Here is a 20,865-nt window from a genome sequence, read left to right on the forward strand (position 1 = left end):
TAGCCTTAATTGGAACACTGGCCGACGGGCGCAATAGCTGAGTGGTTAAAGTGTTGGACTTTCAATCTGAGGGTCCCGGGTTTGATTCTTGGTGACGGCGCCTGGTGGGTAAAGGGTGGAGATTTTTCCAGTCTCCCAGGTCAACATATGTGCAGACCTGCCAGTGCCTGAACCCCCTTCGTGTGTATACGCAAGCAGAAGATCAAATACGCACGTTAAAGATCCTGTGATTTATATCAGCGTTCGGTGGGTTATGGAAACAAGAACATACCCAGCATGCACACCCCCAAAAGCAGAGTATGGCTGCCTACATGGCGGGGGTAAAATCGGTCATACATGTAAAAGCCCACTTGTGTACATTCGAGTGAATGTGGGAGTTGCAGCTAATGAATGCAGAAGACGAAGGAGAAGAAGGAACATTGGCCTGGTACTTCCTCCAGTTTATGACAGTCTGTTGAAATATTATGGTCAGGTGCATGTGGTCAGGCATCTAAAAAAAAAAAAAAAAAAAAAACAGTTCACTCACACAGCCTGTCCAACCCAAGACTTTCCTGTATCAGTTTTGCTGATGAATTTTGTAAGAGACTACTGAAATATACAAGTGAATTGAAACTTCTGGATTCCGAGTCAAGAAAATTTCCACTACATAAATATTTATTGTGATGTCTTGGGCCACACAGGCTTTCTCTCCGTGAACAGCAAGATGAGTGGTTGTAACATTCAAGCCCAACAGAAACAAAAGAAATTCATTCTGTGTTCTTGAGCAGCAATTTCCAGTGACAGTGGACTTTAATGTGTATAACCATTTTTACCCTGCTATATATAGGCAGCCATACTCAGTATTCTGAGGTAGTAATGCTGGGTTTGTTCATGTTTCCAAAATCCACCAATTACTGACATGGATCAGAGAGTATTGAAAATTGTTCATGTGCATACACAAGAGAGGGATTCAGACAAAAGCTGATTGATTGATTGATTGATGTGGATACTTATATAGCGCCTATCCTCGGTCAGAGACCAAGCTCTAAGCGCTTTACATACACGGGGACATTTGCACCACAAGCTGCCTACCTGGGTAGAGCCGACTTACGGCTGCCACTGGGCGCTCATCATTCGTATCCTGTGTCATTCAATCAGATTTCAGATGCACACACTCACACACTCAGACAGACATGTAACATTTTACGTGTATGACCGTTTTTTTTTTTTATTTACCCCGCCATGTAGGCAGCCATACTCATTTTTCGGGGGTGTGCATGCTGGGTATATTCTTGTTTCCATAACCCACTGAACGCTGACATGGATTACAGGATCTTTAACATGCGTATTTGATCTTCTGCGTGCGCATACACACGAAGGGGGTTCAGGCACTAGCAGGTCTGCACATATGTTGACCTGGGAGATCGGAAAAATCTCCACCCTTTACCCACCAGGTGCACCGAGATTCGAACCCAGGACCCTCAGATTGAAAGTCCAGGGCTTTAACCATTCGGCTATTGCACCCGTCGGTGCTGGTGCCATGTATACTGACATGAGAGAGTGGAAACCTCCCCCCCCCAAAAAAAAATAATAATAATAAGGTGCAGAGGTGGCCCAGTGGTAATGTGCCCAGTTAGGAACAACTAGGTGTCGACGAGTTCAACTAGGAACAACTACATCTAGGTGTCGACGAGTTCAACTAGGAACAACTAGGTGTCGACAAGTTCAACTAGGAACAACTAGGTGTCGACGAGTTCAACTAGGAACAACTAGGTGTCAATGAGTTCAACTGGGAACAACTAGGTGTTGATGAGTTCAACTAGGAATGACTAGGTGTCGACGAGTTCAACTAGGAATGACTAGGTGTCGACGAGTTCAACTAGGAATGACTAGGTGTCGACGAGTTCAACTAGGAACAACTAGGTTGGAACAACCAGGTGTTGACAAGTTCAACTAGGAATGACTAGTTGTCGTCGAGTTCAACTAGGAATGACTAGGTGTCGACGAGTTCAACTAGGAATGACTAGGTGTTGATGAGTTCAACTAGGAATGACTAGATGTCGATGAGTTCAACTAGGAATAACTAGGTGTTGATGAGTTCAACTAGGAACAACTAGATGTCGATGAGTTCAGTTAGGAATGACTACTAGGTGTCGATGAGTTCCAGTCCTATAAACAGACCAGGATTTCTACTCCCCCTAAGCTACGCTTGAGTGGTGGTCAGGGTGTCAGTCATTCGGATGAGATGATATATCGATGTCCCAAGCACATCAAGCACGTAAAAGAACCGACAGCAGCAAAAAGGATAGTCTCAGGCAAAATTCTATAGAAAATTCTACTTCGATAGCATTTGCAAATACACCAGCAAACAGAATTTATAAATGAGAGAGAAAAAGGTATGCATGGCACTGATCTGTGGCGACGCGTTCTCCATGGAGAGAACAGCCCAAATTTTCACACAGAGAAGTCTATTGTGAGAAAAAAGTAATGTAATACACTGCAATACATTTCAGTACAACACATTAACACGACCCCCACCACAGGTAAAGAGACGCCTTTTTATTTAATGTTGTTTTGGTTTTTTTTCACCGTTGTTACTGCATGTACATGTTAAATAAAGGGTGTCTGAACAGACTTGGAGCTTCCTTATTTTATGGGGGTGGGGGGATGTTTCTGGGTTTATTTCTCTGTTCCCCTTACTTTTGTATCTGTGTATTTACTTACGTGTGGCACAAGCAGCAATGATTTGGAGTTATGGCCCTTTGTCCTGGCAAGTGAAACAAGAAAAACAACACTACTTCTTTCCATTTTTTTTTTTTTTTTTTTTTTTTTTTTTCATTCAACACAGTACATATATTTTCAGACAGAAATAATATTGTCTTTTTCAGACAACAATAACAACGACGACGACAACATACAACAACAACAACAACAACAAAAAAGCGAAAGAAAACAAAAAATACTAAAACAACTCTTCGACCTTTCACCCTGAGACCCAAAATGGCGCACGCCTCTCAGCCTACAAGGGGACTCTGAGTGTGCCCGTGCCCGTGAGACTCGTGCGTCACGTGCCCGTGGTGCTCGCACGAGTGCCCGTGCGGGCACGGCGTCACCTGTCCATTAGGAGCAGAAGTTACAGCAGCGTCGGTTGTTGCGGCGTCAGTGGAACCAGCGCCATCACTGGTGCTAGCCGTTGAACCATCAGTGGCAGTGGTGTCATCTGTAATGGCGGTGGTGTCAAAAGGACTCTCTGTGGTGGTAGAGGCTGTGGTGGTGGTAGTTGTGGTGGTGGTGGTTGTCTCAACGACGGCGCACTTCCCGTAGAGGGAGGCGGTACCTGACTGGCTGATGATGTTGGGCTGACAGGAGAGGCCCTGGCTGCACGGGCAGTTGGTCTCGGTGGCCCGCGTGGTGCAGCCCTCGCGAACGGCCCCCAGCTTCTTGCAGTAGACCCAGGTGGGCAGGAACTCGTCCCGGACGCAGCAGTAGCCGTCCGGACAGGCCTCAAAGCGGTGCTCCGCGCGGGGGTCGCAGTTCCTCTCAATAGTGTCCTGGGCCTGAACGGACAGGAAGCGGAGCACGTGCACAACGAAAAAAAGGTAGGAGGGTGATGATGAACATCAACCATTCCACATCAAGCATCACATCGGCAGAACAGCAAATATCAATTAAAACATTGATCTGTGTGACATTATAACACACAAATTACAATGAAATTGTAGTAATGACAGTAAACTATCTGTTCACACATTGCTTCCACTGGTACTGCTAATCCCAATTCATATCAAAGTAATATAGGTTTAATTATACATAATACAAATCTTAATCTTGTACAATATTTATGTATGGTGGCCATTTCTGCACAAATTTGTTATATTCCATGGATATTCTAAAAACATACTTGTCAGTTTCGTATGCCTTTTTAAGATCTTTTATGAACATTTGTATTGTTGGATTTGCTTTATTGATTCTACATTTGTATATATAAAAAAAATTTGCTATCATTAAGATATGTAAGAAGCAACCATCAGTTTTTGTTTTATTGTAGCACCCAAAGAGCACCAACACATAGTTAAGATCAAGTCTATCACAGTTTGGACACTTTTCTTTAAAGCAGCATACAAACTCTGTCCAAAACACTTGTACATGATTACATTCACATAGATAGTGTAGGATGGTGTCTTTTTTATCTTTACAAAAATGACATGATGATGATGAATTTTGTTTACATTTTGTCACACATTCTGGTGTTTGTAGACATTTTGTTATAGTTTAAGACAGGAGGGGGTTAAACTGGGTAGAGGAGGGTGGAATTTGCAATGAATATGTAAGTACAGCTACAGAAAAATTTACTAAACGACTTCATAAAAGAGAACACAGTCACTAAACTAACAAGCGAAACAACTGGTAATGAATACAGAAAGTAAAAAAAAACATCAACGTTCACGACAGCAATGTTGGTGGGTATGCCAGAATGGAATGGATAACTGAGAACAGAATAACATAGAATAACTTTTAGTTGTCAGGAAACCTTTTTAAAGTATATTTTAATTACACATACTTAAACATGACCCACTAGTGCAGACTCCGGCAGGGGTCTGATTCCTGTCCTGTGCAAACTTACTACCCGCCTATGCGGAGAAAACGAAAGTAGCGATTATGTTGGGTGGTTGGGTTGGGGGAGGGGTGTGCGTGTGTGTGAGCGTGCGCATGCACAAGCACTGTGGCCCTGTATGTGGATATATAAGTGTGAAATTGTACTGTGTACATTGTGTATGATTTCCGATTCCTGTTTGTATCTTTTATGTACTACCCTCCTCCCTGCCCCCACTATTCTATTCTGTTCTATTGATGTTCATAGACACGAGGCACACAAACACAAATAATATTAATAAGTCAATAGTTATCACAGTGTCCGTGTATCCTGAGTTGCACTCGATCGGTATTGTGTTCAACACCTTTCTGATAAGAATTTCCACCCATCCCCCTCTTCAAATTTTCTGTGTGTGTGTGTGTGTGTCTCTGTGTGTGTGTGTGTGACTGTGTGTGTGTGTGTGTCCTGACCATTGCACATATGTGTGCATATCTATTATGCATCATCAGCAAAAAAAACTTGCCTTGTATTGCCACATGCCACCTCTTGTCCTCTCTCTCTCTCTCTTCCACACCTGATTGCTCCCCCCCCCCCCCCACCCCCCCCCCCCACACCCTCCCCCCCCCCCCCCCCAAACTCCCCCACTTCTCCACTCTTTCTACATCCCCTCTGTGTGTGCGCGTTCGTGCATGTGTGTGTTTTGTGTGGTGTTTGTGTGTGTGTGTGTGTGTCCACTTTCCCCAGCCAGGGTCACTGCAGGAATGTACGATAGTAGTATGTCGTGTCCGACTGTGACCGTCAGAATAGCAGTGGAGGCAACTACTGTCATGAGTATCTGTACATTGGAGTGTCTTGCCCAAAGCTACACCCCCACTCTCTTGGCCATGAAGGTTTTAGGACAGTTGGCACTGGAATGGTCCTCAAAAGCCAACTCGCCCCCAAGGCTGCAGCACCAAGAGCAAATGCAATCTTTCCTCCTAGTTTGAGAGTCCAAAGTCCTTCACAGGCGGCAAAGCTGTAAATGACTTTGGACTGCAGTGATCACACAGCTCTTACTTTGCTGTCAGCCCAGCTGACAGCTCATTGTCAGTCTCCGATACAAGCCGAGCGATACTGGTCTAACAGCGAGAACACAGAAGACAGCATGAATGCCATCTTCTTCTTCTTCTGCGTTCGTGGGCTGCAGCTCCCCGTGTGCACTCATATGCACACGAGTGGGCTTTTACGTGTATGACCGTTTTTACTCTGCCATGTAGGCAGCCATACTACGTTTTCGGGAGTGTGCATGCTGGGTATGTTCTTGTTTCCATAACCCACCGAACGCTGACATGGATTACAGGATCTTTAATGTGCGTATTTGATCTTCTGCTTGCGTGTACACACGAAGGGGGTTCAGGCACTAGGAGGTCTGCACATATGTTGACCTGGGAGATCGTAAAAATCTCCACCCTTTACCCACCAGGCGCCGTTACCAAGATTCGAACCTGGGACCCTCAGATTGATAGTCCAACGCTTTAACCACTCGGCTGTTGCGCCCGTCATGAATGCCATCATTCACTAGAGCTTTTCAGTATAACTGTGGATCAAAGAGTATAATAATAACTATGGGAACTGTGTACAGTAATCACAGGGAAAGGAATGACAGCAGTCATGTGGAAATTGGAGGATTGGTAATGTGCAGAAACAGCTTCATATTTCCTGTAACAAACATCGATGGAAACGGCAAAACAGTTGTGTTCTGTATAGTGGCTGCATTGCCAGGTTGGCAAGCCTCAAATGTGTTGGTGTGGTGTGGTGTGGTGTGGTGTGGTGTGGTATATGGTCTGTTGTGTGGGGGGAGGGGGGTGGGGGGGGGGTTATTTGTTGAGTTATTTATTTGTTTTTGTTCTGTGTGTGTGTATGGGTGTGTGTGTGTGTGTGTGTTTAAAGGAAAAAACATGTATATATTACAACCTTCTTTTTTTTCTTCTTCAAGGCCTGACTAAACGTGTTGCATTGCGCTGCTGGACTGACATCTACTTACCTCACCCCCCTTAATATAAACTGATCTTATAGGCCAGATCTCCGCCTATAAGATCAGTTTAAGTGCAATTAGTTTTGCGATTGTTTCCCCCCCCCCACCCCCCCCACCCCCTCATCCCTCCACATGCCCCCCCCCCCCCCCCACCCTTCCAATCCCTCCCCAACCTTTTTTTTTTTTTTTTTTTTTTCACTGCGTCACCCCACATTGTCACCCCACATGCATGCATCCTCTTCTTCTGTCTCTCTCTCATTCTCAAAAAAAAAAAACCCAAAAAAAAACGGGCGCTTTGAAAGAACAGTGGGCACTGGATGGGGGCTCACACACACACACATGTGCGCACTGAGGTTGTTATGGTTGAACTGTCAAAGGCATTAGTTCGTAGCCCTGTTTCTACAAACCTTAATGTACTTCAGAACTGTGTTCATGGTTTGAGGTATCATCATCACTGAGTTGTTACTGTTAAATTCAATTGCATGTTAGTTATGCATTTCTTGGCAGTTTTCTACCTCTTCTGTTTTCCTCACACACACACACACACAGTGATGATAAGAAGAAGAAAATGAAGGAGGGGGGTGAAGAAGGAGAAGAACAAAAAGAACACGAACAAAATCAGCACAAAATGAAAACGGGGGAAAAGAAAGGGAACTTGGTAACAGTAAAGAATGAAAAACAGAGTGGAGCGGATCGACAGATCGGTACATCAACAGACAGGCACAGACACATCGGTACATCAACAGACAGGCACAGACAGGTCGGTACATCAACAGACAGCCACAGACAGACAGCACTCAGTAACGGGAACGAAACATCCACCTTGAATGCACCCCCCCCCCCCCCCCCTCCACCATACCTGAGACACACAGCACAGCCCCACAACACCCATCAGGACCACAAAGGCACCACGGACGCTGGTCACCATTTTGCTAACCCTTCCCTGAAACCCTCCTCCGCTGAGCAAAAAAAACAAACACGATGCAACACTTGTGAAAACCTCCTTCACCGCTGTGGCTCACTTCCAAACAACCAACAACCGCCGTCCCCTCTACACAGAGTGAATAAATAACAGTATCGGACAAGGGACGGCCATGAGAAACGGTCATCTGCTGGGCGGGTGTGGGCTGACCGACATAATTGTACGCGTGCCCCATGCCTTATCATCCTGTTGTTCCAGGTACACCCGGTGACATTTCCACAGCAGGTATTGTCCAGAAGTTTCCCGGGAAAGGTAGGGTTGAACGTGTGGCTGTGTCTGTTGCTCAGTGTTTACAGGAGAGGAGGAGGGGGGGGGGGGGGGGGGCTCAGGCGTCGTGACTGTGCCTGGGCAGAAAGTGGGTTACACTGCTGGTCAGGCATCTGCTTGGCAGGTGTGGTGTAGCGTTTATGGGCTTGTCCGCACGCAGTGACGCCTCTTTGAGGAGCTGAAAGTGAACTCCCTGTGACACTGTGTGTATCGTGATGACAAAGTCCTGTGAGGGGAGGGAATTTAGTTCAATGTCCCCCGTCACTCATACTGGTGATTGTAGACATTTTGTTACAGGATTGGTTTTTACATTGGAGTGTTATCGTTTGGGAGGTGTGTGTGTGGGGGGGGGGGGGGGGTGAATGGTGAGTTGAAACCAGGTAGATGGAGGGTGAATTTACAAAGTTGAGTCACTACGCTCTCTCTCTCGAACACACACACACACACACACACAGAGTGCATCCTTAGGTTTCAAGAAGATATTTCTCCATACCATTCAAACAAATTAACGAGAAGAGACTGAGTGAAACACTTTGCCAGGCCCCCCTGTATCAGCCAACGACAGCACTGAAAGTAGTGCCAGACGCGTCACAGGTGACGTAGGCCTTCCTGTGGCAGGCCAGTTCCGTGCCGACGTCTCTTCAGCACAGCAGACAGACCTCAGTGCCTTGTCCGATAAATCCGAACCTTCCTTTCCACATGTACCCACCAACAGTTCCGGGCTGGTCGGATCCTAACTGCGACTTCCACGTGTGGGCGTTTGTCCCCCCCCCCCCCCTCCTCACCCCCTTCACATTCCGCCCTATATGCTCTCCTCCTAACTTTTTTTTCTGTCTGTCGCCCCACCACCTTACCTCTGTTAGATAACCTTATTCCGGTTTGGGTTGCAGTGTACGCTGGGTAATTTGGTGAGTCTGTATCCCTCCCCGGAACGTGAATCGACCTGGTTTTCGAAAGGGATCTTTAACCTGTACTGCCTCTGTCAGTAATCAGTGTGCACTGATTTCGCACTTTTAAATATGATAAAGTCTAGGCATTGTAATGCAATCTTTTTTTCTTTTTTTTTCTTTAAATATATATATATATATATATAATCATGTAGCGTTTTGAAAGATAAGTCAGTATCCATTTACACAATTACAAAATGGAACTTGCTGACCAAATCTAATTTCACTTATCCACATGTCTGATATATGTATTATTTGAAAATAAAAGCCGTAATATTATTTTCATATTATTTGAAAATAATATGCCGTCTTCACGTTTTTTGTTGTTGTTGTGTTTTGTTTTTGTTTTTCTTGTCAAGACAACTCAGAAAATTTGATCCATGTCTCAGGAATATGTGACAGTCTATAGGGAACGAGACCGCAGGCACATACCATTGATGGCTCTCTCCATTGAAGGGAATCGGAATCCTTTCACGCTTCACCCATCCCCTGAGTCAGCATCACGTCTTTTGGATCTCTTTCTCTTGGGGATGCTTGTGGTCAGTCACCATGGCCAGTCACACTGCTTGTGGTCAGTCACACTGCTTGTGGTCAGTCACCATGCAACCACACTGCTTGTGGTCAGTCACACTGCTTGTGGTCAGTCACCATGGTCAGTCACACTGCTTGTGGTCAGTCACCATGGTCAGTCACACTGCTTGTGGTCAGTCACCATGGTCAGTCACACTGCTTGTGGTCAGGCACACTGCTTGTGGTCAGTCACCATGCAACCACACTGCTGACATGAACACAACATTTAGCAAAATCAAATCAAGCTTTTGACACACAGATCTCGTATCTCCAACTAAAGTTCAGCGGTCGAGGGGTTAATACAACTCTGCTTCCAACAGCAGGCCGGTGGCTGACTGGCAGCTCGGTCACCTGTCACCTCGTCCTGGAGGCGTGGCATCTTTTTAGTCACCGCCCCCTCAGCAGGTGACACGTCGTGGCACATGGCAGAATTTAAAAAAAAAAAGAAAGAAAAAAAAAGGGGGCGGAGTTTGTGAATCACGTGACGCCTAAAATGGGAGACGGCCCACGTCATTCGCGACACGCCACATCAGACCAGCCAATCAGAACAGACTGCAAATGACGAGGACACTCTGTAGCTGGTGCTGATCTTCCGTCACATGACGGTGTGGTGGCTTGTCGGAGTGTGTGTCCGAAGACATTCAGCGACTGTTGGGAGGGAGGCAGACGCTCATCAGCCACTATACAGTGTCCGTGGGGGTCAGGGTTTGAATCCCGCTCTCACCCTTTCTTCCAAGTTAGACTGGAAAATGAAACGAAACGTCTAGTCATTCGGATGAAACGATAAACCTGGGTCCCGTGTGCAGTACGCACTTGCCGCACTGAAAAATAACCCACGGCAGCAATATATATATAGAGAGAGAGACGTCCCCATATACTTTTCTTGGCCAGTCTTTCTTTGGCTTTTTCTTTCCAGAGCCCTGTCCTGTATTTCGTTTCTCCAGCAGCCGTCCCGATATTTTTTTTTCAGTGAGCCGTCCCAATATTTTTTTAGTCCAGAACCGTGCACATGTATGTTTTTCGAGCGGTCCCCGTGTTTTGCTTTTTGTTGGTTTTTTCCCCCCGATAATCATACCCCTTTTATGGAGCCGTCTCCGTATGTTATTTGTTTTTTGTTTGTTTATTTCTGAAGCGTCATCACCACCCCCTGTAATAATTCTCCAGCCTTTGTCTGCCATTAACTGTTTTTGTTTTGTTTTTTTGTACTGTGTGTCAGAGAGCGAGAGAGAGCACGCACGCGTGTGTGTCTGTGTCTGTGTGTGCACATGTTTTTGTCTCTGTGTATTTGTATGTGTGTCACGTGTGTGTGTGTGTGTGTGTGTGTGCATGTGTGTGTCGCATTGTACATACTTATATATGTTTATGTGTGTCGTGAGTGCGTGTTTTTGGTTGGTCATTAATTCAGCGACAAACCAAACACACGCACACTGTGTTTGTGCACGTGTGTGTGTGTGTGTGTGTGTGTGAAACATACTTGATGGATAAAATAATGCAAACACTGACAATTGCAAATGAAGAAAACACTCATGCACGCGCGCGCGCATTGAGAGAGAGAGAGAGAGAGAATTGAAACAAAATTATCTTTACTGCCTGTGATGTGATATATTATTTTGATGTATAATTTTCTCAGCAGCCACTAACCGTCTTCGATAGGCTACAAATATATATATTTTTCCCGCCCGTTTTTCAAGTCCACTGGGTTGACAGTACATCAGACAAAGCCACCCACTCCCCCACCCCCCTGCCCAGACCATTGGAACATTCACCGATTATCATTCATTTCCTGCTTTTTGTGTCAGGAGTATGCTCGCCATTGGGAAGGTCAACCACCCCAAGTTGAATCAATACCTCACCTCCATCTTTGTTCTGTCTCTCTCTCTCTCTCTCTCCCCACCAACCCTCCCTCCCTCTATCTTTGTTCTCCCTGTCTCTCTCCCCACCAACCCTCCCTCCCTCCATCTTTGTTCTGTCTGTCTCTCTCCCCACCAACCCTCCCTCCCTCTATCTTTGTTCTCTCTGTCTCTCTCCCCACCAACCCTCCCTCCCTCTATCTTTGTTCTGTCTGTCTCTCTCCCCATCAACCCTCCCTCCCTCTTTGTTCTCTCTCTCTTTCCTGTCCCTCCCTCCCTCCTTGTTCTGTCTCTCTCCCCACCAACCCTCCCTCCATCTTTGTTCTGTCTCTCTCCCCACCAACCCTCCCTCCATCTTTGTTCTGTCTCTCTCCCCACCAACCCTCCCTCCCTCTTTGTTCTGTCTCTCTCCCCACCAACCCTCCCTCCCTCTTTGTTCTGTCTCTCTCTCTCCCCACCAACCCTCCCTCCCTCTTTGTTCTGTCTCTCTCCCCACCAACCCTCCCTCCATCTTTGTTCTGTCTCTCTCCCCACCAACCCTCCCTCCTTGTTCTGTCTCTCTCCCCACCAACCCTCCCTCCTTGTTCTGTCTCTCTCCCCACCAACCCTCCCTCCATCTTTGTTCTGTCTCTCTCCCCACCAACCCTCCCTCCTTGTTCTGTCTCTCTCCCCACCAACCCTCCCTCCTTGTTCTGTCTCTCTCCCCACCAACCCTCCCTCCATCTTTGTTCTGTCTCTCTCCCCACCAACCCTCCCTCCTTGTTCTGTCTCTCTCCCCACCAACCCTCCCTCCTTGTTCTGTCTCTCTCCCCACCAACCCTCCCTCCATCTTTGTTCTGTCTCTCTCCCCACCAACCCTCCCTCCTTGTTCTGTCTCTCTCCCCACCAACCCTCCCTCCTTGTTCTGTCTCTCTCCCCACCAACCCTCCCTCCATCTTTGTTCTGTCTCTCTCCCCACCAACCCTCCCTCCTTGTTCTGTCTCTCTCCCCACCAACCCTCCCTCCATCTTTGTTCTGTCTCTCTCCCCACCAACCCTCCCTCCTTGTTCTGTCTCTCTCCCCACCAACCCTCCCTCCTTGTTCTGTCTCTCTCCCCACCAACCCTCCCTCCATCTTTGTTCTGTCTCTCTCCCCACCAACCCTCCCTCCCTCCTTGTTCTGTCTCTCTCCCCACCAACCCTCCCTCCATCTTTGTTCTGTCTCTCTCCCCACCAACCCTCCCTCCTTGTTCTGTCTCTCTCCCCACCAACCCTCCCTCCTTGTTCTGTCTCTCTCCCCACCAACCCTCCCTCTTTGTTCTGTCTGTCTCTCTCCCCACCAACCCTCCCTCCCTCCATCTTTGTTCTGTCTGTCTCTCTCCCCACCAACCCTCCCTCCCTCTTTGTTCTGTCTCTCTCCCCACCAACCCTCCCTCCCTCTTTGTTCTGTCTCTCTCCCCACCAACCCTCCCTCCCTCTTTGTTCTGTCTCTCTCTCTCCCCACCAACCCTCCCTCCCTCTTTGTTCTGTCTCTCTCCCCACCAACCCTCCCTCCATCTTTGTTCTGTCTGTCTCTCTCCCCACCAACCCTCCCTCCATCTTTGTTCTCTCTGTCTCTCTCCCCACCAACCCTCCCTCTATCTTTGTTCTGTCTCTCTCCCCACCAACCCTCCCTCCATCTTTGTTCTGTCTGTCTCTCTCCCCACCAACCCTCCCTCCCTCTTTGTTCTGTCTCTCTCCCCACCAACCCTCCTGTCTTATTTATAGTTGTGAGTGCAGCTGCTTTATTGTTAATCCTACAGCTGGGTGGCTTTAGGATTTACGAATGTGTTTTTTTACTTTGTTACAAATTTTGTGAAATTTGGACAGCTCTCACCTATATAGATTACACAGTATGCATGAATATATATACATTACAAAGCCAGTTGAAACGTGTACCGATTGTAACCATAATATATCATGTGGCGCTATTTTCATCATACTGTTTAGAAATGTTGGCTAAACTTAAAAGCCTTTCACTTCCAACTCTGGATATATCCACGTTTTATGGGTAACTGCATAATCAGGTGTCCAGCACTCTTTTGCGCGTGCTTACCTCCCTTGCAAATGACGACTGCCTTGATGAGTGTTTGAAGTAATTTCTCAGCAAGGTTGGTCTTTTTGGGTCGATTTTGATAAGTGTTTTTTTTTGTGTTTTATAAAGCGAAAAGCTGTGAAAAGTGTGTCACCAGGGCTGCCAGAACATACAGTTCAGAAGAAGTGGCTAGAATGTTGTTTGAAACTACAAAAATGTGACAGAAAACAAAAGTAATGTTGTTGATCAACTGAAGTGATTCTGGTTATCCTGATGATGAATACATGCTGCAAAGTACATCAACAGGAAGGGGCCTGGGTTGTGTCAGAAGTGGGTATATAGAAAAGAAAACAAAAAAACAACCAGAATTTTAGCTTAAAACCTTTTATTTATTTTTTTATTTTATTTTTTTTTTTTAATATTCTGTTTTGTTTTTCTTAAAAATCAGAATTATCTTCCCCTGAATGGGAGTTAACTCATCCTGTCCACATTGAAGTGTGATAATTAATCTCCTTTCATTTTCCTTCAAGAAAACTTACTGCTTCCATATACTTTTAAGCTTGATTTTAATTTTTGTGATTTTTTCAGAGGTTGGCGACTGTTTTGCGAAAATCACAAATAGTTTTGGAAGTGAAAGGTTTAAATATTTGTGAACAGACAGAAGACAGATATGTTGACTGTAGGTAAATGTGACTACTTTCCCACTCAAATCACAAATTTTAGCAGCATGTTATGGTCAAATGTTGGCAAAGTACTGATTTTAGACAGCATTTTATATATATATATATGTGTGTGTGTGTTAAAAATGAAATTTATTTGTAATTGTGCACTCTGACCAAATAATAACTAATAAATTTATAAATATAGAAGTTAAAGTGTGTGATGAATTTACACAAAGAAACAATATGATGTGTTAGAAAAAAAAATCAAAAGAAGAGAAAGAAACAAACACAATCCAAAACGACATCAAAAATGTCACGTTGCCACCTTTCAAACTTTACAAAAAAAAACAGCTTTTTGATTTTCTTCCTCAGAAAAAGTGTGGGTATTTTCATGGCTGCTGTCAACCATACTTTCCTTTTCAGTGTCAAAAAATATCGTCTGGGCGACACTGACGGCACATGACTTTCCAAATATGGAGCGTGATGCCTGACGCCTGGGGAGGCTTGTCATATATGCAAGCTCAACACCTGGCTGCAGGTTTCAGGTGTTCTTGCTGCAATGTAGCGAGGCTTCATAAAAATGATGCACAGTGGACTTGAACACCCTGTGGGTGACGGCCCTTACACACATCAGTGAAGTCAATGGACAGCAGTGCAGGGTCATCTCCAGAGGGGATGCTGCAGGAAATACTTCCCCTGTACATACAGGCAGTGAATGATCAAAGTTCATGGTGAAACCTTACACCAGCAATTCAGTTTGCCTCGTCAGAATGTTCAGGATTTTCATAGCACACATTGGCTGCAAAATAGAAACTCCTGAGTCAAGAAACCCTTTTTTCTGACAGAAATTACATACCCACATATTGAGCGTTTAGCTCTGACCTACGTTGGAGAGGTCATTAGAACTTGGCACCTGGTGAGACCAGTGTACACATCAACAGGACTGTAGAAAATAATTGTGTCAGTGTCAGGCAGATCTGTGGACCTCTGCATGAAAAACATGATATTTTAGACCAGTTAGGAGGGTGTGAAGGTGTGTAGGTGGTTTGGGGGGGCGGTGGGGAGGAGAAGGATGGGACAGGTGGGGTGAGGGGAGGGGGGAGGAGGGGAGATAGCATTTCAGAAAAGTTTCTTCCCCCCTTTCAGTCTTGTACTTTCAAAAACACAGAGACAACAAACTCCATCTTTTTGTTTGTTCTGCTGGTCTTCTTTTTCAGAGTGCTTGTGGTGTGGTTTGAGAGGTGACATCCGGTGAGGACTTGAAGAAGAAGCCAGGAACAAGACTTGAAGATCATCATAGGAGGTAAAAAAAACAAAAAGTATTCTGTATTCTGTTAGGACATGTCCTGGAAGGCAGAGAAGGCTTTGAGCTTCAACGGGAGCAAAAAGGGAACAGGTCTAATGTGATCCTGTTCAGTGTTCTGTGAACAGGAATAAGTCTGGTGTGATCTGGTTCTGTGAACAGGAATAAGTCTGGTGTGATCTGGTTCTGTCAACAGGAATAAGTCTGGTGTGATCTGGTTCTGTGAATAGGAGTAAGTCTGGTGTGATCTGGTTCAGTGTTCTGTGAACAGGAATAAGCCTAGTGTGATCCTGTTCAGCGTTATGTGAACAGGAATCAGTCTAGTGTGAACTGGTTCAGCATTCTATGAACAGGAACAAGTCTAGTGTGAACTGGTTCAGTGTTCTGTGAACAGGAACCAGTCTAGTGTGAACTGGTTCAGCATTCTGTGAACAGGAATAAGTCTAGTGTGAACTGGTTCAGCATTCTATGAACAGGAATAAGTCTAGTGTGAACTGGTTCAGTGTTCTGTGATCAGGAATAAGTCCAGCGTTCTGTGAACAGGAATAAGTCTAGCGAGAACTGGTACAGCGTTCTGTGAACAGGAACAGGTCTAGTGTGAACTGGTTCAGCATTCTGTGAACAGGAATCAGTCTAGTGTGAACTGGTTCAGCGATCTGTGAACAGGAACAGGTCTAGTGTGAACTGGTTCAGTGTTCTATGAACAGGAATCAGTCTAGTGTGAACTGGTTCAGTGTTCTGTGAACAGGAATAAGTCTAGTGTGAACTGGTTCAGTGTTCTATGAACAGGAATCAGTCTAGTGTGAACTGGTTCAGTGTTCTATGAACAGGAATCAGTCTAGTGTGAACTGGTTCAGCGATCTGTGAACAGGAACAGGTCTAGTGTGAACTGGTTCAGTGTTCTGTGAACAGGAATCAGTCTAGTGTGAACTGGTTCAGCGTTCTGTGAACAGGAATCACTCTAGTGTGAACTGGTTCAGCGTTCTGTGAACACTAATACACCTTGAAGTGGAGTTTAACCACAAAACCCCTGAACCAGCCGCCGTGGCGAAGTGGTTAGCGTCGCGGACTGACAGCTGGGAGGACGCAGGTTCGAATCCCAGCGGAGGTGGGTTTTTGGCCCGTGGCCGGCTCCTACCCCGAGTTGAGTGTGCTGTGGGCTTAAATGGGGAGACTGGGACCATACAGTCGAGTGTCATCGACTTGGGTGTGTGCAAAAAAAAAGAAGAAAGAAACGCCCAGAAAGTCAAGTTGTTCCGGGTTTGGGTCTTGAAACACTGACAGCACAGTGTGCATTCTTTATGCTTCCATGTACAACACAGAAATGTTATGTAATATTTTTGCACGATCATTGTACACAACTTTTATATCACCACAGAAATACAGTGCACCGTTTTTACAAGACAGAAAAGTAAGTTATTCACTGTTGATAAGAATGAGAAAATTTGAGGGCAACAAAAAGACATGCATCACGCACACTAAGTGTTTGACGAAAGACAGCAGCACAGACGCCGGACACAGAAAACTGAGTGGCACCACATTCTGCAGGTCAGCTGACTGCGTTGTTCTTGGCACTGCTTAGGACACGCTTTTCCCCCCACAAGAGAAAACAATGTTTCTTTGATGCATGTAATTTCTTATTTGAAAATGATACGGGTCTTGAAATAAAATACCAAACAAACCATGGATAATGATGGAACAAGCATAACATTTTCACGTTTATTTTATTTTATACATTTTACCAAATCATCATGAATAATGGAATGTGCATGCTATTTTTCATTATCAGTCTGAGAGTTAAATCAAGAAACCAACACAAATCATGATAAATGTATCAAAGTATAGCATACATATCCAGGCACATGTGCAGTCACTTTCAGCTGTGTGAGTGTCAGATTTTCAGCAAGTAAAGTTAAATACAATATTCAGTAGCTTTCAACAGTCTGTCTCTGATTCAAGTAAATTGCATCTTGGAAGACAGACAAAAACCATACATCATATTCCAATCACAGTATATATATATTTTAAAAAAATTAAAAAGTAGTATAAAATTATATGTATGATTCCAGTCACTTTTGAGTCGTCAGATTCAAGTCTCTATGTATAAATTGATTGTCAAATGAAATGGTCAGCACTCTCTCTCTCTTCCTTTCCTCATGCGTTGTTTCCTCCTTCCTCTAAATCCCCACTCCACCTCACTTTTTTCTTTCTTTCCCACCCACTCCATTCCCCCCCCCCCCCCATCCCACCTTCCTTCCTTCCCATTCTGGACACCACCACCCCCCCCCCCCCCCCCCCCCCCCCCCGAGTCTCTCCTCACTTCTCTGTTCATCCTCGCCTTCCTTTCACCGATTAATGCTTGGTAACTTTTCTTGGGATTTTCTTTTGCCTCCGCTGTCATTTCCAACTAACACACAGTCCCTGAAGACAGACCTATGGCCTGAAACGTTGGACACCTCTTATCAAAAGTGAGTCTTATTTTACAACCCACAGTTATTATAAACTTCCTCCATGTATTGTATTTATAGACTCGACAGTCACCTTTCATTTCATCATACACACACACACACACACACACACACACACACCTGCATTGAAAAAATATAGATATATATTATATAATTTGGGCAGCTGTGCTTTCAAACAAATCAAGTGTATTTAAATAGAATAGATTATGTCTTTATTACTAAGTGTACCGGGGTCACAAGGAATATTGGGGGGGATAGTACATAAGATAAAACATAATCTAAAATCATACACAAACACAGATACAGTAGAAATTAGGATACATACAAGTGCATATCAGTATAAAAACTTGTTCATACTCACACATGCACGCACTGCACACACACACACACACACACACACACATTTGAACAGAAGCTGCATATTACATGTGGATGGGGCTGATGACTAGATCTCTTGGAAGATGGTTGTTGGTTGCACAATTTAACTAATTTTAAATAATGAATGTTCTAAACTGTCTGAAACAAACGTCCATACTGACAAGACAAAGAGCTAAAATCTTAATGTATGTAACCAATGAAATTGAAATAGCACAATAACAAGTCAGAAAAACATGAAAAAAGATATATATTGTATCCACACTTAAGTTAGAAGGGTGCGAAATCAATAATACTTTGATGACAAAATATTTAAAATATTTCTTGGTTACAGTTCAAACACACACACACAATGAGGTGACACAAGAGACCTGATTATGGTTGAAAATAGATCAAAAGGAAAACAATGGAAATAAAACTACAAAATCAAAAAATCATAAGGTACAATAAAATACTGTTCAATAGATGTTGAAATTAAATTAAAAAAATATGTGCAATGTCATCTTTCTAAAAATTGCATATTTTGATAGAATTTATAAAAGAGCATAATAAATAAATTAAATAAAATAATATTAAAAAAAACCCAAAAAACTGAGAGGCAAGGCCTTCAAGACTCACTTGTGATACACACATTTTATCCACAAAAAAGGAATAATAATAAGAAAGAAAAGAGAAAAAAATCATTAAAAAATGTGTTCTGTGTTAAATATTCTGAACCATGCGAGTTATGGTTGGAAAGAGGATTTACCACACGAACAAAGCAAATCTGACCACTGATTGAATAGGTTAAAAAGGTTGAATCTGACCGTATTTATTATTTAACCCTGCGTTTTGGAGTGAGAAGAAACTGTCTTACCCATTACACTATCGTGGCTCCTTAACTGATGTTCTAAAATGTAACATTTAAACATGCTTTTTTAAGGGCGATAAATCGTTTGCGGTATTCACAGTGAGAACGCTGTTTAAATCATTATTCTGGTGTATCTTGGGCATTCAAAAAATCTTTAAGGGCAATTAAAAATTCTTTTTAAGTCCGTGGTAAAGGAGACGTGGCTATCGCCGCAATCACACTGCAATATTTAGCCATTTTCTCTGGATCTAGATAGATGTGCAAGTTTAGTTACACCCGCCGGGAATGTACTGAGTACGACACGGTCAATTCAGTTTCTCTTTTATGTTCATTCTAGTTTTATAGTTTTATGAAAACATGTCGAGCCAAGTACAAGCACTTCCTAACGTCGTATGAAGTGAAAAGGACTTTTGAGAAAAGTCAAGACTGGAAATTTGTACGTTTCATCAAGGGTATCAACTCTCATGGTTTATTATTTTTAACTGTGAATTCCAACTGATTTTGTTATTTTTATCATGGCAGTTTGGGGCATAATCCAGTAAGTGATGAGGCGTTCACAAATCTTCCTCTGAATAAATATTTAACGGTCTCCTTCTACAACTTTACATCACATGTTATCGTGTATTGTTGATTGAATATAGGATTGAACGGGCAGATCAACAACTTGAAACAAAATGGCGTCCTTCGTTCGTGAGGAATATGAGCACGCGCTTTGAATATGTATAATGTGTACACAATTGATTTTTGCCCATGACTTTCAGGGCTCAACCAATAGATCTATAAAGTGCACTGTGCAGTATTGATTTTAGTATTTTCCGAAAAAGACCACTTGGGCGAATGAACATAGTGAAAGCCCTGTACACTGAGAGTAAAACACACAAGGTTTTTATGTATTGAGTATAATTTCAAAATGTAATGTTTAAGATGAGAAAGATCAGTTTAAAGCAAATTAACCGCCCTAGCATTAATTACAGATTAATTTCCCTTCTTTACTATCTGCACCAAAGACATGCAAAATAAATATAACTTCCATGTTTAGCAAAAGAAGTTCCTGTTTGAACAAAAATATGATAAAAATGACTGCTCTTGTTGTTGTGTCAGAACATCAGATCAAAGTGCCAAGTTTAGAGAATTAAAAAAAAAAAATATATATATATATTCAGTTTTCATATAATTTGGCTTCTTTTTTTTTAAAATTTTTTTGTGCCCATCCCAGAAGTGCAATACTGTTTTAAACAAGATGACTGGAAAGAACTGAATTTTTCCTATTTTAATGCCACATTTGGTGTCAACTGACAAATTTGCAGAGAAAATCGCAATGTTAAAGTTTACCATGGACACACACACACACAGACACAGACAACCGAACACCGGATTAAAACACACTCACTTTGTTTACACAAGTGAGTCAATAAATGAAAAAAGATTTTCTCATATACTGTGGTTTTTTCCCCATCAATTAGAAGACTCAAAGCACATTTCCATAATACTTTAAAATTAGTACATTGCAAAAAAGACATGCAAAAGATTTATGCTAAAGAAATAAATGAAAACAATGTTGTGTAAAAGAATTATAGATAAAAGTATGACAGTTGTGTACAGCTATGAACACAGAACAGCAGAATAGGCAGCTGCTGTCCTGACCATCTGGGCAAGAATCTGGTTATAGCAGAGAGTGGTTTGTGCAGGTTACATCCCCACTCTCTGGGCCAAGAGGGCACTAGGACAGTCGACCTTGGAACACTACCCAAAGGCCACCCAAGCCAGTGCAATGTTGCCTCCTTGTCAGAGAGTCACAGTCCTCTACAAATGACTGTGCTGTAAATGAACTTACAGTGGAGAAACCGTTGATCATACAGCTCTCGGTTCGGACAATGGTGTTGGCCCAAATGTAAAGCATGTGTCAGTATCTGCTGTATACTAAGCATTGAACCTCATTGCACGCAATAGCA

General features: G+C 43.7%; 1 protein-coding gene and 1 long non-coding RNA gene across 2 annotated transcripts; one reads left to right on the forward strand and one right to left on the reverse strand.

Annotated features, from left to right (window-relative positions):
- Positions 1 to 2,950: 2,950 nt before the first annotated feature.
- Positions 2,951 to 8,568, reverse strand: LOC143298179 (uncharacterized). The gene is made up of 2 exons (XM_076610928.1): positions 8,330 to 8,568; positions 2,951 to 3,536 (listed from the first exon to the last, which is right to left on the reverse strand). Exons 1-2 carry the CDS (start codon positions 8,330 to 8,332, stop codon positions 2,994 to 2,996), a joined length of 546 nt encoding a protein of 181 aa, XP_076467043.1. The 5' UTR covers positions 8,333 to 8,568; the 3' UTR covers positions 2,951 to 2,993.
- LOC143298180 (uncharacterized) lies at positions 3,449 to 20,840 on the forward strand. The gene is made up of 3 exons (XR_013057360.1): positions 3,449 to 3,578; positions 15,135 to 15,220; positions 20,602 to 20,840. It is a non-coding gene; the product is annotated as an uncharacterized LOC143298180 (long non-coding RNA).
- The last annotated feature ends 25 nt before the right edge of the window (positions 20,841 to 20,865 follow it).

This window comes from Babylonia areolata, chromosome 23 (genome assembly GCF_041734735.1).
Source record: "Babylonia areolata isolate BAREFJ2019XMU chromosome 23, ASM4173473v1, whole genome shotgun sequence".
Lineage (NCBI taxonomy): Eukaryota > Metazoa > Mollusca > Gastropoda > Neogastropoda > Buccinidae > Babylonia > Babylonia areolata.